We start from the raw sequence: 16,656 nt of genomic DNA, 5'->3' as shown, positions 1-16,656 counted from the left end.
TGAGATGCGGAGGATACACGGGGACCTACGGCCCTACATACCGTTAACAGTCCATTGGGGTGGTGGTAATGACCGACAATATTTGGCCTTGGTCGATACCGGTGCGGAGCACTCAGTGATTCTGGGTAACCCTGATCTCTGGACTGGACCAACATTTCGAATAGAGGGGATGGGAGGAGCGATCACACTGGCGAAGGAAATAAAAGTTCGCGCCAAGGTGGGTGATGGCCCTTCCCCTATATGGTTACATGCCCTGGTGGCTGCCACTGACGAGTGTATCCTGGGTATTAATATGTTGGCCGGTACGGCCCTTAATACTAGCCAAGGGGGATTTGCATTTGGAATTCGGACTATCACTAAAAGATTAGTGGTGGGTTGGGCTAAGTGGGATCCTGTGATGGTGCCTCCCCCCCCCCCCTCAAAAACCAGTGTGCATTCCACAATATCGCCTCCCTGGAGGGCAGGAAGAGATTACTGCCACCATCGATGCTCTGCAAGAAGAAGGGGTAGTGAGGCCCGCAATGTCGCCCTTTAATAGCCCTGTTTGGCCAGTCCAGAAGCCGATGGCTCCTGGACAATGACAGTTGACTATCGTTTTTTGGACAAACATGGCCCACCACTTGCTTTGGCAGTTCCGGACATTGTTACCCTTATTGAAAACATTGTTACTGGGAACTCAGGAACATGGTATGCTGTCATTGATCTCACTAATGCCTTCTTCAGTATTCTTATAGATGAGGTCTCACAGGATCAGTTCGCCTTTACCTGGAAGGGGCGCCAGTATACCTTCACCCGCCTCCCTCAGGGCTATGTACACTCTCCCACTATTTGCCACAGCCTAATTGCCGGTGATTTGTTGACGGTGCCAGTATCGCCTTCTCTCTCAATTCACTGTTATATTGATGATGTGATGATCCAAGGGGCCACGGAAGAGATGGTACAGGAAGCAGAACAAGAGGATGCCTGGTTTACTGATGGTAGCAGCTGGTGGGTGCAAGGAAAGCAGAAATGGAAGGCGGTGGCTTACCATCCCAGGTCAGGAACTTACTTATTGGAGGAGGAGGATGGTGGCTCCAGTCAATATGCTGAGTTGAAGGCAGTCACTTTACCACTAGATCCCCATGATCACCCTCTTCGCTTGTTTACTGATTCCTGGGCTGTGGCAAATGGACTAGTGGTATGGATGCCTGATTGGCAAAAGAATGACTGGCTGGTACATGACCGCCCAGTATGGGGCAAACAGTTGTGGCAGCTGTTGTGCGATGCTTCCCATCATCGTGAGATAACCGTATATCACGTTGACGCCCATACCAATACGACGACGAACATGGCACAACATAATGCAGTAGCAGATCAGCTTGCCACTATCAGCCACGCCGATACCATCCCCCTGGCTCGATGGGCACACAAATAGTGGCCATTTGGGGGAGAAGGGATCAGCTATGTGGGCCTGTACACATGCCTTACCCATCCATCAGAACAATGTCCGCATGGTTGAGCGGACATGCCCAGCATGCCAGCTTGTGAAGTCCCGCACCGTTCCTCCTCGTCCGCATAGCTGAATAAGATGGGGAGCTCGCTCAGCTGCGGTCTGGCAAATTTATTACATAGGCCCTATGCCAGACTGTATGGGTAAACGTTACGTCCTAGTAATGGTTGACACCTTTTCGGGCCTGGTTTTTGCTTTTCCCACCAAGACGGCTGACCAAGCTAGCACTAACCAAGGACTAAACCATTTAATTTCTCATTATAATGTACCAGAAGAAATTCAGTCTGATAATGGCTCTCACTTCTCCGGGAAGGCAATCTGTGATTGAGCAACTGATAACAGTATCTGTGGGTCCACCATATTCCTTATTACCCACAGGCTGCCGGGTTAGTTGAACGAATGAATGGCTTACTGAAGGAACAAATTTGTTTGTTAACACCACTGGGGACCCTGAAGGGGTGGTGCCATGTGCTGCAGCAGGCAATCGACAATTTGAATCATTGCCCTTTAAAGGGAGGTACACCTTTCCACCGACTTCTGAACTACAGCCTATTCCAGAGGAAAAACAGTCATTGCCCCCCATTCCCGAGCTAGAGAATGCCAGACAAAAGGTATAGGTGGCACCACCAGGTAGTGGCCCTCCTGTAAAAGGAGAAATAGTGACACCTGCCCAGGGTAACACTTGGTGGGTAGCTATTGAGGGACAGGATGGTTTAGTTTGTTTAAACACTGAACGCTTACGGCATCGTGAGTGACATATTGTCAGGCTTCTCTGTTCCATGTCCTCCATCTTGTGCTCCTGCTGATCTGGCATAACTGCTGCTTTGATGCCAGCAATTGGATTTGTAATGTTGAGGACGTTCCGAGCGAGTTCCCCGTGGGAGACACGGCCCGATGTATCCACTAATATATCTGATATTGTTAAGCATGTTTCAAAATCTGTCCATGAGCTTCAGTGTCTGGGTATTGTGGCCCACAAGGATAGTTTGAATCCTTTTTCATGGTTAAATGGTATATTTGGGGGATTGGACCACACTATTCTCCGTTGGGTGGTCGTATTATTGCTTATTTTTGTGCTTATTATAGTTTTAGTTTCTCTTTTTCACTCCTTCTGTACTCAAATGCTTGTAAAGTCTCATAAGTGACAGGCTGCGAACAAGGGGTGGAGTGTAATGGAAGATTTAAACCGTGTTTCTTACTTTTGCAGCCAAGGCTGAGAACCTGTTTGTTGCATATGAATCAGTAGACACACCTAAATTCCACCATGGGGCCCAGAGATGCAGTTGTCTTTTGTTGGTCACAGACTGTCAGACCTTGAAAATAATTAAATCATTTGTTCAAAGAGATAAGATCTGAAGTAAACAACTTTTGGGTAATATAAGCCATGGTCCCACTGTTGAAGTTTGAGACTCTCCGAGAGGTGGCAACATCTCAACAACAAGAAGAACTTCAAGATTCCAACCAACGTCCCGGTCCGGGGAGGTGGAGAAGCTGCTACCGGCGACCAGACAACCTACTACAAGTGTGCAGTCGTCACCTTGCTTTGGCAGTTGGGACTAGCCCAGGCATTGATAAGTATAATTGGGAAGGGCTTGCATATTGTAGTGTGAATTCAGCTTTAGATTTATTAGTAATAAAGACTTGTATAAACTGAACTGCTCTCGGTGTGTGGACATGTCCTCGGGCCTGCACAAAGGAGCTTTTAGGTGGAGTGCAGTGTGCGCAGTACTGGCCCCACCCTTTACACCCATGGTTCGTGTGCTGTGGCCAAGCAAGCTGGGACTAAAGATAAACTAACTCACATCATTCTTAATACAAACTCTACTTGTGTAAGGTGCAGTACTGATGTGGCTTCATTGACTCGTATGTTTTGGTCATGTCCTGTGTTAGAAAGATTTTTAAACCCTATCAATTATACTGGTTATTCAATTACAACCGAACCCCTTAACTGCTCTTTTTGGAATTACAGATGTGGATTGTTTACCTTCTGCATATAGAGTTGTTGCTTTTTCTACACTATGGACTAGAAGAGCCATTTTACTTAAATGGAAAGACTGATTCTCCTACATTATTTCAATGGCTTTGTCATGTTATAATCTTAAATCTAGAAAAAAATATCAGAAGTTGTACTTTAGATACAACTTCTAAATTTGAAGAAACATGGAAATCATTTATTGATTACTTTTATGGGATATAACTAGTGTTATTCTATGAATTAGCTATTATTTCCAGATGTAATATAATTCTTGCCTTTTTTTTACTGGAGCTATGTTTTAAACTATTCAACAGATCCCTGAGATAGTATCTCCATCTATATCTACTCCCTAGTATGCAGACATCCTTAGTGCAGGATTTGATCCCAAGTTCCCATCACTGGTGATGTAAAAGCGTTGCACTAACTGCTGCACCAACCATGTCGCCCTTTATGCTAAAGTGTTGTATCATTGTGGCTATGGAAAGAGCTGAAGATCAAAAGCAGAAATAGTGTACAGCTGCTTTTTAAATTGATAAAGGGTATAGCCTGTCCTCTCAAGCACTGAATTTGGACAACTGCTCTTTTGTGAAGAGCAGAGGAAGAGACATTAAGGCCAGTTGTAAAAATGTCTCTGACAAGCCACAGTTCCCTCTTGTTTTAAGAAGGCCACCTTCGTACCAGTACTGAGGAAAGGCTCAATAATGAGCCTAAATAAATATTGACCAGTGGCCCTGACATCCACAATTGTGAAGTGCTTTTTGAGGCTGGTCATGGCTCTCATCCAGCCGATCTTGATCCTCTTTAATCTGGTTACTGGCTAAACAGATCCCAGCAGAAGCTCCCTCCCCCAGCAGAAGCTCCCTCCCCCAGCAGAAGCTCCCTCCCCCAGCAGAAGCTCCCTCCCCCAGCAGAAGCTCCCTCCCCCAGCAGAAGCTCCCTCCCCCAGCAGAAGCTCCCTCCCCCAGCAGAAGCTCCCTCCCCCAGCAGAAGCTCCCTCCCCCAGCAGAAGCTCCCTCCCCCAGCAGAAGCTCCCTCCCCCAGCAGAAGCTCCCTCCCCCAGCAGAAGCTCCCTCCCCCAGCAGAAGCTCCCTCCCCCAGCAGAAGCTCCCTCCCCCAGCAGAAGCTCCCTCCCCCAGCAGAAGCTCCCTCCCCCAGCAGAAGCTCCCTCCCCCAGCAGAAGCTCCCTCCCCCAGCAGAAGCTCCCTCCCCCAGCAGAAGCTCCCTCCCCCAGCAGAAGCTCCCTCCCCCAGCAGAAGCTCCCTCCCCCAGCAGAAGCTCCCTCCCCCAGCAGAAGCTCCCTCCCCCAGCAGAAGCTCCCTCCCCCAGCAGAAGCTCCCTCCCCCAGCAGAAGCTCCCTCCCCCAGCAGAAGCTCCCTCCCCCAGCAGAAGCTCCCTCCCCCAGCAGAAGCTCCCTCCCCCAGCAGAAGCTCCCTCCCCCAGCAGAAGCTCCCTCCCCCAGCAGAAGCTCCCTCCCCCAGCAGAAGCTCCCTCCCCCAGCAGAAGCTCCCTCCCCCAGCAGAAGCTCCCTCCCCCAGCAGAAGCTCCCTCCCCCAGCAGAAGCTCCCTCCCCCAGCAGAAGCTCCCTCCCCCAGCAGAAGCTCCCTCCCCCAGCAGAAGCTCCCTCCCCCAGCAGAAGCTCCCTCCCCCAGCAGAAGCTCCCTCCCCCAGCAGAAGCTCCCTCCCCCAGCAGAAGCTCCCTCCCCCAGCAGAAGCTCCCTCCCCCAGCAGAAGCTCCCTCCCCCAGCAGAAGCTCCCTCCCCCAGCAGAAGCTCCCTCCCCCAGCAGAAGCTCCCTCCCCCAGCAGAAGCTCCCTCCCCCAGCAGAAGCTCCCTCCCCCAGCAGAAGCTCCCTCCCCCAGCAGAAGCTCCCTCCCCCAGCAGAAGCTCCCTCCCCCAGCAGAAGCTCCCTCCCCCAGCAGAAGCTCCCTCCCCCAGCAGAAGCTCCCTCCCCCAGCAGAAGCTCCCTCCCCCAGCAGAAGCTCCCTCCCCCAGCAGAAGCTCCCTCCCCCAGCAGAAGCTCCCTCCCCCAGCTCTCCACTCAGACCTAGAACATCCAGGTACCAAGGACATGTGAAGGACATGTGTCAGATTACTGTTCAGACTGCAGCTCTGCCTTAAATCACATTGTGTCCAGCAAACATTCCCAAGATAGCATCCAGTCCTTGGTGCCCCTTTGCAAGTGGATCCAAAACTTCCTGTCTGACAGACCACAATCAGTCAAGATGGGTAGTATTTCCTCAATCTGCTGCTCAAGGATATGTTCACAACCCCCACTATACTCCCTCTACACCCACAACTGTACAGCTAAATACTGTTCCAACACCATTTTCAAATTCTCTCACCACACCACAGAGTGCTGTGCATCATATAATGGTCAGAACACAGGAAAGGGGTTGAAAATCTAGTGACATGGTGCCAAGATGACAAAATCCCTCTCAGCGTCAATGAGGAAAGAGACTATCAGTGACTATGGGGGAGGGGGCAGAGTCTGCACAACTGACTACATCAATGGCAATGAAGACAAAAAAGAGTAGATAACTTCACGTTCTTGGGAATAAACATCAACAACTTGACCTTGGATAAGTACATTGACACAAGGAACCAAAGCCTCTACTTTCTTTAAAAACTAAGCTTGGCATGTCCCCTCCATTCTTTAATAACTTCAATAGGTGCACTATCAAGAGCAGACCTGCTGGATGCATTCCAGCATGGGACAGGAAGAAGCTACAGAAGATGGTGAATGCAGCTCAGAACGTCACACAAACCTCCCTCCTCTACATAAACTCCATCTCCAGCCTCTGGAAGGCATTCAACATACTGAAACTTCCATCACACTCTAGACACATTCTCTTCTCCTTCCTCCCATAGAGCAGAAGGCTCAAGTTTGAAAGGGTATGCCAATGAGCCAAAAGACATTTGTTCCCAGTGGCCATCACAGCAGTGCCATTGTACTCCCCTTGCTTGGAGCTACTTTATCTTCCTTTCATCATAACTTGGGATACAGTTGTTTGAGATAACCTGTTAGATTGCTTGTCATTAGGTCAGCAGTGAGCAAGTCCTCTCACACTCCTCAGCATATGAAGCAGTCTATGCCTGCACTTAATAAGTCCTACATGACCTTCATGTCTTGTGGCAATGACAATCGTGCACAAAAATGCAAGGTGTAGACCATTCAACAAGAGAGTCTGACCACTTGGAGCAAAACCAGCATCTAGTCTCCCTGGGGATTACCATTGCTCAAATGGACTGCTGTCATTACACACACTGTCCAAGGACAGCTGCAGCCAGAGGCACTAACTACAAGGCCTAAGTCATGAAAATGATGGAATACTCTCCACTTTCCAGGATGAAGACAGCTGCAAAATGACTCTAAAACCACTAATGTCCAATCAACCACCTTAAACATTGTCTCTCCACGACCAGCCCAAAATCAGGCTCCAATACTAGTCCAGATTATTCTATCAGCTGGGGGAAGGGATCCTGAAACCAGAAGGTACAATTCATAACCAGACCTCATATAGAACCATAGAGCATTACAGCACAGAAAACAGGCCTTTTGACCCTTCTAGTCTGTGTCAAACTATTATTCTGACCTGTACCCAGCCCATATCTCTTCATACCCCTCCCATCCATACACCTGTTCAGATTTGTTTGTTAAAATTGAGCCCACATTCACAATTTCAGTTGGCAGTTCATTCCATATTCCCACCACTCTTGAAGAAATTTTCCCCTTGTGTTATCCCTAAATTTCTTCCCTTAACCCATGTTCTTTGGTTTGTATCTTACCCAACCTCAGTGGAAAAAGCCTACTTTCATTTACTGTCAGAGATTAAAAACTCAAGCCAGATACTTCCTTTAAGTGCAAAATCAATGTTTGTTTTGAAACTTTTCTTACCCTCCTTGATGCTGCCAGACTTAATTGAAGGCAGGGTCTGTGGAGGTGGGATCTGTGCGATGAGGGGCAGTTGCTGTGGTAACTGTTGTATGATGGTTGGGGGCTGCTGGGGGTACTGAGAAGAGAGAGAGGGAGGAAAATTAACAAGGAGAGGGTAGCAGACCCATGAGAGACAGAAGCAGTGTGTGCCTGCTTCAATGTGCATTCAGAAGGTGTGCCTGGAATTCTACCTGAACACTTTTCTGCAAATTGCTCTATTTGATTCACAGTCTAAGGTCTACTGATCTTGGTCTTGGATAGACTGTGTGACTGTGCCTGACAGTACAGTTTCCAGATGTCCCAGTCAGAACACCAAATCAATCCTGCTCAACCCCTAGTATGTTTCAAGGAGCTAAACAAGAAAATCTGAGTTGAGTGCAGTACCCAAATGTGCTGAAGGAGTTCAGCAGATCACGCAGCCTGAAACGTTGACCGCCTTTTACTTATGGATGCTAAGTTTCATATTTATTTTCAAGGCAATCACCTGTCATTTTCTTAAACCCATGTCAACACAGACCCATCCTGACAAGCATGTCATCCCACATATCTTCTCTCATGTATCTTCTGGCTCTCCATCCCATAGGATGATGATGGTTCCTTTCAGTCAGTTTGTGGGGTTTGATATACACATCCTGGAGTGGCTGTTCTGGCTGATCCTTGACAGGCACAGATTGTCACAAACTTGGCAGGTGAGGCCAAGGGGCAGCAGGGTCAGAAGCTCTGTTTTGGCACATCCTGTGACTTTCCTGTCTCACAAGTATATGCTTCCTTTGATAGTGAGACAAATGCCTTGACCCAACATTCCCAATGCACATTCTATCTAACTACAGTGATACTGAAATTCTCTTGCAAATAGGCAAACCTATTGTCTGCACATCAACTTGCTGTGGTTCATACAAATGAACACGTGTCCTTTTGAGCCTTCAGCATAGCTTGGAATGGTTGTTCTAACTTTTACATTTATGCTGATCAAGTTAATAAAATTCTTAAAACATTTACAGAAAAAAACCCTTAGCCAGCATCGACCAATCCCCAGGTGCCAGATACTAAGTGAATTTGCAAGTTGCTTCAGATTGTGCGTTGTGTGGATTGATGAATTGACCATTAGGGGATGACAGTTTTAAACTTTCATTTTTTTAAAAAATATATCAATTTATTTTGCCAGTTGCTTGGGGCAACAAAAAAAAATCACGAGTCCTATATTAGACTCTAATAGAATTAAGCATGCATTTTTGACCATGATATCTTTTAACAGTTACTTAAATACTTGAAGTGAATTATTTTGCAAGTCAAAATAGTTCACAGTGCCACCCTCCTCAACCTGCAGGTATGAATTTACCCAGAGAATCCCCATTCTCTTGTACTTTCATTTTAAAGACTGTCTGAGAACCTGCATATTTCAAGACATTGTCCCATCCAATCAGCATCAACAACAATAATTCCCCACGCCTTTACATTGGTTGAATTGTTCATCAGGCCATTTAGCTATATGCAGTTACAGAGTCCAGCTGAGTTATAATTGCTCTCAGAAGTAACTTGTACCTTGGATACATCTGTGAAACTGCGGCAAAGATGCTTGGCACCCCTATTTCTGTTGTTAAATCTGATTGACAGAGTTTGAAAAATCTCTTTCCAACGATTTTCAAGATTAACTTGAAGCCCTGTCGGTTAATTGCTCGGTTTGGTTTTTCTTGTTACTCCGATGAACCTCTATCGGCATCTCAAGGAAAAAGTCTTAGCTTTTACTACATTGATGGCCAGACGAGCTATTTTATTGAAATGGAGAGGAAATTCAAACCTACTCGTATGCAGTGGTTATATGATGTAGTATCTTATTTAAGTTTTGAGAAAATCAAATATAATATTAAAGATGGAAAGTTTCAATGTATGAAATTATGGGGCCCATTCATATAATTTTTTTTATAATTGGAAGAATCAATAATTACTTCTCCAGGGGTCACCAGAGATTTCACATCATTATTGATTTTTTTTCCCCTTTCATTAAAAACATTTACCAGAGGGAGGAGATAGATTAGATTAGTTTTTTCACTTATCTTTTATCTTTATTATTAAAACATTCCAGTAAACAGATCTGACATGGTTGCATGCATAATGTTTATTATGCATAATATTATGCATATTTTCTTACTCATTCCCCCCCCCCTGCTTTGTATCTATTGTATACAATTGAATCATTATGTAATCGTCATTTACTATGTGTGCTTGATTGTTAAAGTCAATAAAAAAATTTAAATAAGAATTCCATGGCCCTACACTAGCATCTCCCAAGCAATACTGATACCCAGCCAGAGGTGAAAGCCAGTGTGACAGCTGAGTTAATAAGTAGTCAATTCAATCACTTCAGGTGGGTTGTTAGCAGTATTGGCGATACAACTGCAAGGGTAAGGAATTTAAGTTACTTTCAGCCCTGCAGCCAATAGATTTTCATTGTGTTTGACTGAAACTTGCCCCAAGTGCCTTGGTTTAACTCACTAAATATCCATCGAGTGGATTATTTGAGGGTAACCAACTGGTCTTGGTAGCAGTTTGTAACATTTACAGGTTTACCACTCATGCATGTGGTTCAAAGCTGAACCACCAAGTGTTTCCTTTATAAAGTGGTATTCCTATTTGCAAATTCTTATTTTCTAAACTGAATTTCCACTGAAGATAATGGCCCCACTGTAACCCTGTGCCCTGAGGCTTACCGGGTGTTGGATAATCCGAGGTTGTTCTGGTGGGGGTTGATGGTAGATGTGAATTGGTGTGGCCTGTTGAATGGGCTCCAGGCGAGGATATTGTGTCCGAATCCCTCCCCACGTGTGGGGCCTGGAGCACTCATCCAACATGTGCTGTTCCTGAAAAATAACTTTGGATTATTTCAATGATCAAGTCTGCCTCAGTCCTCCTTCAGTCTCCCCTTCTCACCATGTTAATACCAACTGGTCATCAGGCATAAAAACTTGGAGACTTGCTGCTGTGAACCCGAGTGCCCTTGGTGTCCTGTGCTTGATGAGTATCGTCCATAATCCCCCAAACAATAACTCCCTGCCTTGGCTGACAAAGATTGTTTACAGTTCAGCATCATGCAGAATGGACTACCATTGCAGGTTTGCAGGGCTGTTAGTGACAGATTGCACCTTGAAAGGAATAAGTGCTCAAAGTTCCCTTTTGTTTTCTCCCTTTCTCCAACTTGAACAAGCTATGTGAAGGAGCAGTGGGATCAGGTCCAGTAGCAATTTTTTACAGGCATTGAGATGAGGACATGAAGATTTGCAAGCTGGTGAAAAATCGAGGCAAGCTCTGTCAAAGAGTTCACACAAGTACAGAAAGTGAATATTCTTGGGTCATATCAATATTAATTGTTCAGGGCTGTGGGAAATCACCTAAAACAAAAAAGAACAAGGCTTGAATCTGGTATTCTTTCTGCAGCTCGCCATTCTATCATAAAAGACAATGGCTCAGTCCTGCTTTAATTGGGGAAGAAGAAAATCTAACCACATTATGACCATTGGCTTTTGTGCCATTTTTATTTCTGTGTCCAGTGGTTCCTCAGCAGTATTCTTACATCTGACTTTATTCCCCTTTTTCCTGAAAGAAAAACCATCATAGTGCTGGGACCACCATGACAATCCACACAGCCCCAAGAGTCTCTCTGATTGGTGTGGCAAATGATGAACATATTATCATCCATCTATTTACCACTGGATGAACACATGATGTCACTGTTGTAGACATTTTCCTGCCAGTTTCTGACTATGATGAAGTAGGGAAAGCAATGAGAAGCTGCAGGGACTCGGTGAGTCAGGTAGCATCCATGGAGAAAGATGGTTGGACAACATTACAGTTTGGGACCCTTAAAGCTGCACTGTTTGTAGCAGGTTGGAACTGGATTGATTTGATGGAACTTGCTGATGCAGGAAGCAGCTTCACAATTTTCAGGTTGCACTGGGACCAAAGGGCCTTGGCCCAAAACTTAGTGGCACGGTTAGTGTAATGGTTAGCGCAATGCTATTACGGCACCAGTGACCTGGGTTCGAATTCTGCGCTGTCTGTAAGGAGTTCCCATATTCTCCGAGTATCTGTGTTTTCCCCAGGTGTTTCAGTTTCCTCCCAACAAAGTGTATGGGTTGTAAGATAATTTGGGTGGCACAAGTTTAAATGGCCAAAATCAGCTTCTACTGTGCTGAAAATGGGGGGTGGGGGGGAATCTGGTAATCTGTCATTCACAACTTTTCACACTCAAATCTTCTCATTTAGGTGTCAACCTTACCCTCAGCTTTTGTAGCAAGCCTTTTTTTTGTTTCAATGCTTTGTGCAATGCTTCTCCTTGTCCATCAGCACTCCCTGCTGACAAAGACAAAGGAACACATTAAGCCCACAAACATGGATCGTTTTACAGTTTAAGCAGCTCATGGAATATTTTAAAACTTCATTGAATGACAGAATGCTTCAAGTAACAAATGGACACCAGGCAGAAAGAAGATACGGACAAGATTCACTCTTTCCATAAATGCTGCTTGACTTATTGAGTCTTTCTAGCTATTCCTGTTTGTCCTCCAGGTTCCCAGCTCCTGCAGATGTTTTGATTTTTTAGGTGGGTTTTTGGGAATAGAGCTGGTGTTCCAGCTGAAGACCACCTCTTTGGGACTTTTGATGGAAGGTAAAGATTACGGGAATCCAATGGCCAGGACAACTTAGCTAAATGAGCAGTTACTCCTGGTGGTATCTCAGCATCTTGAAAATATAAGAATTCTCTCAGATGGTGTGTAGACATTTAACTGCCTGGAACAAGATTTTAAAATTCATGCAGATGGGGAGAGAGAACAAGTTAGTTGTGGAGCCATGAAACTTCAAGGATTGGAACAGGTGGACTTGTGGTCAGAGCCATAACTAGCATTTTTTAGACATACAGCACGGTAACCAGCTGTTTTGGCCTACGAACCCATGCTGCCCAATTACACCCCATTTGCCAACAACTGGTATGTTTTGAATGGTGGGAGGAAACCAGAGCCCCCGGGAAAATCCCACACGGACATGAGGAGAACTTATACTCTGCTGACAGACAGTGCTGGATTCAAACCCTGGTCCAGAATCCTGGCACTGTAACAGCGTTGTGCTAACCACAACACCAACCATGCCACTCAGTCACGTTGTTACAACCGGTATCCTTTGTTGCCTGATGTTTACTTTTGCTTAATTTGCTATAGAGCCTTGAACAGTCTTCACACATTAAGTGTTGTGGAAATGTTTTTTTCTTAATTTCAGGGAGGCATGGAAGTGGTTAGTGCAACAGTTACAGCACCAGCAACTCAGGTTTGAATCTAGCACTGTCTCTAAGGAGTTTGTATGTTCTCCTTGAGCTGCATGGGTTTTCCACAGGCGCTCTGGTTTCCTCCCTCCCTCCAAAACGTATGGGGTGGGGTTGTAGTCTAATTGGGTGGCATGGGCTCTTGGGCTGGAAGGGCCTGTTACTGTGTTGTATGTCTTTTTTAAAAAAAGCTTCTCAAATAAAATCAGACCAATTTTCCTGACAGAAATGTTGCCATTCATGCATGAGCAAGCCTTTTTGACGAGCAACCCTGTCACTATCGTTCCTTCCACCCTCACCATGTTGTTTATTTCCTTACAGCATTGATTCAATACCCTTGACAAGGCTTCTGATGAACCCAAATCCATCACTTTATCAGATAATACTTGCCAAAACCGAGCCACTCATGGGACAAAAAAAAAATTCATGTTATTTTTGAGTCACAGAGCATAGGCCAGGGGTGGCCAAAGCTTGCTTTACAAGAGCCACATACAATAAACTTCAGATGTTTGAGAACCACATGAAAAAATATTATACTGTACACATTTTTATTCTTACATGCACAATTTGTTATAAAAAATTATATAAGTAAAAAGAAATCCATGTACGTGATAAAATTTATTGATGTATTGTAATATGCTGTGAGAGAGTGGTCAAAAAGACTGGAGACACAGGCTGTTAGCTCAAGTGTCACAGCAGAATGTTTATTCAAACTTTGCGCGCTTGTTTATCGGGCTGGCAGTCTGATATCACTGATGCAAGCGTGCATGCTAACTTCCGTTCGGAGCAGAAGAGATTAATGCACGTCCCCATCTTTGTCATGGCTGACCATGTATAACAAGCGGGACCGGTTCGTCACAGCAAAGTTGCATGTCGTGACATAACCCCCCCCCCCAGAACCAGCACTGGTCGTGCCCTGGTGCCTTGGAGGCCTGCCTCTGCACACTGGTTGCTGTTCTTGGACTGGCTGGGTCTTGTCCAAGTGAACCAGCTTTGTGGTCCAATGTGAAAAGTTCCTCTCTGCCCCAAATATCTAAGGTGAAAAAGGAACTTGTGCTGCAGAGTGCTTTGTAGGGTCCCTAGTAGGGATGTTGGAAATGTCCTCTGTGACCACACCTGTGTACAAAGACATAAGCACAAGACAGTAAATCACGGGAACATGAGTGGGGGGGGGGGGGGGGGTGGCTGGCCATACCATGAGGGTGGTGGAGGGTCAAGGGAACCCAGTTCTGTATACGCACAAGTGTGGCTTCCTTGTCCTCTGCTGGCCCAGTGGGGGTTGGGAGGAACTGCCCTGGGATGGTGAGGGCCTGCCAATAAAGCAACTCGGCAGTGGAAGCATGCAAGTTGTCTTTGGGGGCCTTGAGGATTCCCAGGAGCACCCAAGGTAGCTCAATGGACCAGTTCAGACCCTTAAGGTCCACCATAAGGACCAATTTAAGATGCTGATGGAACCGTTCCACCAGGCTGTTGGACTGTGGGTGATGTAATGGAGCTCTATTCCCAGAAGTTTAGATAGTTCAGACCACGAGGTGGATGTGAACAGTTCACCCCAGTTAGTGGTGATATGGGAGGGGACATCGAAACAGGAGACCCAAGTGGAGAGCAAGGCCCTTGCGCAAGGGGAGAGCAAGGCCCTTGCACAAGTGGAAAGCAAGGCCCTTGCGCAAGTGTCTGCGGCTATGTCGGGAAGTGGCATTGCCTCTGGCCAGTGGGTGTATCGGTCTACCATTTTTTGAGCAGGTAGCAGAGGCCCTGTGAGACGGGCAGTGGACATGCTGGAAACAGTGAGGCGGACTCAATCTGCTGGATGGGTGCTCGTGTGTGGGTCTGCACTTTTGCCATCTGGCAGTCCAAGTAAGCCTCTTCTCCATTCCGTGACCCTTTTGTGAAGGCTGTGCCAGGTGAAATGGGTAGAATTCATCTGGACCGTGGAGCAGATGGAGGGGTGCAACAAACTGTGTATGAGATCAAACCCTCTCTTCTACTACTTCGCTGGTACCACTGGCTGGAGGCTGCCTGTGGAGACATCACAAAGAATGGTGGTAGTGCCTTTGCTCAACAGCAGCTGGAGGCCCGTGACGGCCATGCAGAAACAGTGCATCTCTGGATCGGACTGATGGGCCTGAGCTAGCTCATAGAAGTCAAGGTACTGTGATAGTACGCGGCTGGCCTTGAAAGGGCGTCAGCAACAATGTTGCATTTGCCAGAGAGATGATGAATGGAGGTAGTGAACTTAGCGATGCACGACAGGTGTCTGGTGGGCAGACCACGGATCGGACACCTTGTGGAAGGCTAAGGTTAACGGTTTGTGGTCAATGTAGACAGTGAAATCTCTGCCCTCCAGGAAGTAATGGAAATGGCAGATGGCAAGGTAGATGGTGAGCAGCTCCCTGTCAAAAGCACTGTACTTGCGTTGCGGTAGGTGAAGGTGTCAGCTGAAGAAAGCAAGTAGCTTCTAGGTGTCCTCCACCAATTGTTCGAGGACCGCGCCCACCACTGTACTGGATGCATCAACTGTGAGTGCCGTGGGTGTACCCATCCGTTGGTGTACAAGCATGGTGGAATGTGGAAGGGCTTTCTTGGTAGTGGCAAAGACAGCCAAGGAGTTGTTGTTCAGTGGAGGTCCTTGGTGGATCGAAAAGGGGCGCATGATGGCAGTGGCATTGTGAATGAACCTGTTGTAAATCTCCTGTAGGCCTTTGAGTATGTCTGGCCTTAGGAACTGGAGGATGGCATCCACCTTGCTGGGGAGGGTACCACTCCATCATTGGTGATGCGGTGTCCAAGGAAATCTATCTGCTCACAGGCGAATTCTCATTTCGTGGGGTTGATTGTGAGCCCAAACTGGGCCAGGTGAGCAAAAAAGCCACTGGAGTGGTCCTGGCTACCAGGATGTTGTCCAGGTAAATGAAAAGGAATGGCACGTCATGTCCATCTGCATCCATCAACTGCTGGAACAACTGCGGAGCATTCTTCCGGGTGAATGGCATCCTGAGAAATTTGAAGAGGCCAAATAGGGTGATAATGGCCATCTTCTGCACATCATTTGGGTGCACTGGTATTTGATAATATCTCCAGATCAGGTCGACCTTGGAGAAGAACTGGGCACTATTGAGGTTCGCCATGAAGTCCTGATGTTGGGCACTGGGTCGCGATCAGAGACTGTAGCCTCATTTAGATGGCAATAGTCTCCACACAGTCACCAACTGCCATTGGCCTTGGGTAGCATATGGAAGGAGGAAGACAACAGGCTATCAGATCTGCAGACAATGCCCAACTCTTCCACGTGCATGAACTCCTCTTTGGCCAATTTGAGCTTGTATGGCGTTAGCCTGGTGGCTCGTGAGTGAATGGGGGGGCCATCAGTGGCGATGTGGTGCTGGACGCCATGTGGCGGCTGTATTGAGGAGAACTGTGGATGAAGGATGGTGGGGAAGTCGGTGAGCAGGCGGTCTCCACCGCGGCCAGGTGGATGGCTGGTTCGTTTGACGTACCGAGGTGAACAGTTTGAAACATCCCAGCATGGACCAAATGCTTGGCTTGCAGGTCCATCGGTAAAGAGTAGACCCAGATTTTCAGTGGCAGTTCACGATTGCTGCCACGGTGAACTGCCACTGAAAATCCGTTTTCCCCGAAATGTAGGAGTATTCATTTGTGGCCGAACGTTGTAATAGTGGAGTTGTTGGCTCCACGTAGGGTGGGGCCCTGTGGTCTCATGCGCGTCCAGCAAAGTGGGTGGAATGACACTGATCTCGGCTCCCACATTGACGAGGAATTTGCGGCCTGAGATGCCGTCCCACAGTAGGCTGTTTTGTTGGCCAGTCACCACAGCCACTAACGACAGCTGGCCTGCGCGTTTCCCTGAAACAAGCAGGGTTGGCGATACTTGTGTGCTCCAGCTCCCCAATGCTGGTGGTAGAAGCAAAGGCATTGGTCTGTGGGTGC

At 46.9% G+C, this 16,656-nt stretch overlaps 1 protein-coding gene across 1 annotated transcript in view; it reads right to left on the bottom strand.

Annotated features, from left to right (window-relative positions):
- The window catches only part of c4h21orf58 (chromosome 4 C21orf58 homolog), a 97,809-nt gene that overhangs the window by 38,333 nt on the left and 42,820 nt on the right, over nt 1-16,656 (bottom strand). The window contains exons 3-5 of the mRNA XM_069934044.1: nt 11,671-11,744; nt 10,106-10,255; nt 7,359-7,473 (exon numbers count right to left, since the gene is read on the bottom strand). Of these exons, the coding sequence (XP_069790145.1) occupies nt 7,359-7,473; nt 10,106-10,255; nt 11,671-11,744 (339 nt within the window). The remainder of the gene's footprint in view (nt 1-7,358; nt 7,474-10,105; nt 10,256-11,670; nt 11,745-16,656) is intronic.

This window comes from Narcine bancroftii, chromosome 4, assembly GCF_036971445.1.
Source record: "Narcine bancroftii isolate sNarBan1 chromosome 4, sNarBan1.hap1, whole genome shotgun sequence".
NCBI lineage: Eukaryota > Metazoa > Chordata > Chondrichthyes > Torpediniformes > Narcinidae > Narcine > Narcine bancroftii.
The sequence above is the reverse complement of the archived record's forward strand: the minus strand, read 5'-3'. Positions and strand labels throughout refer to the sequence as shown.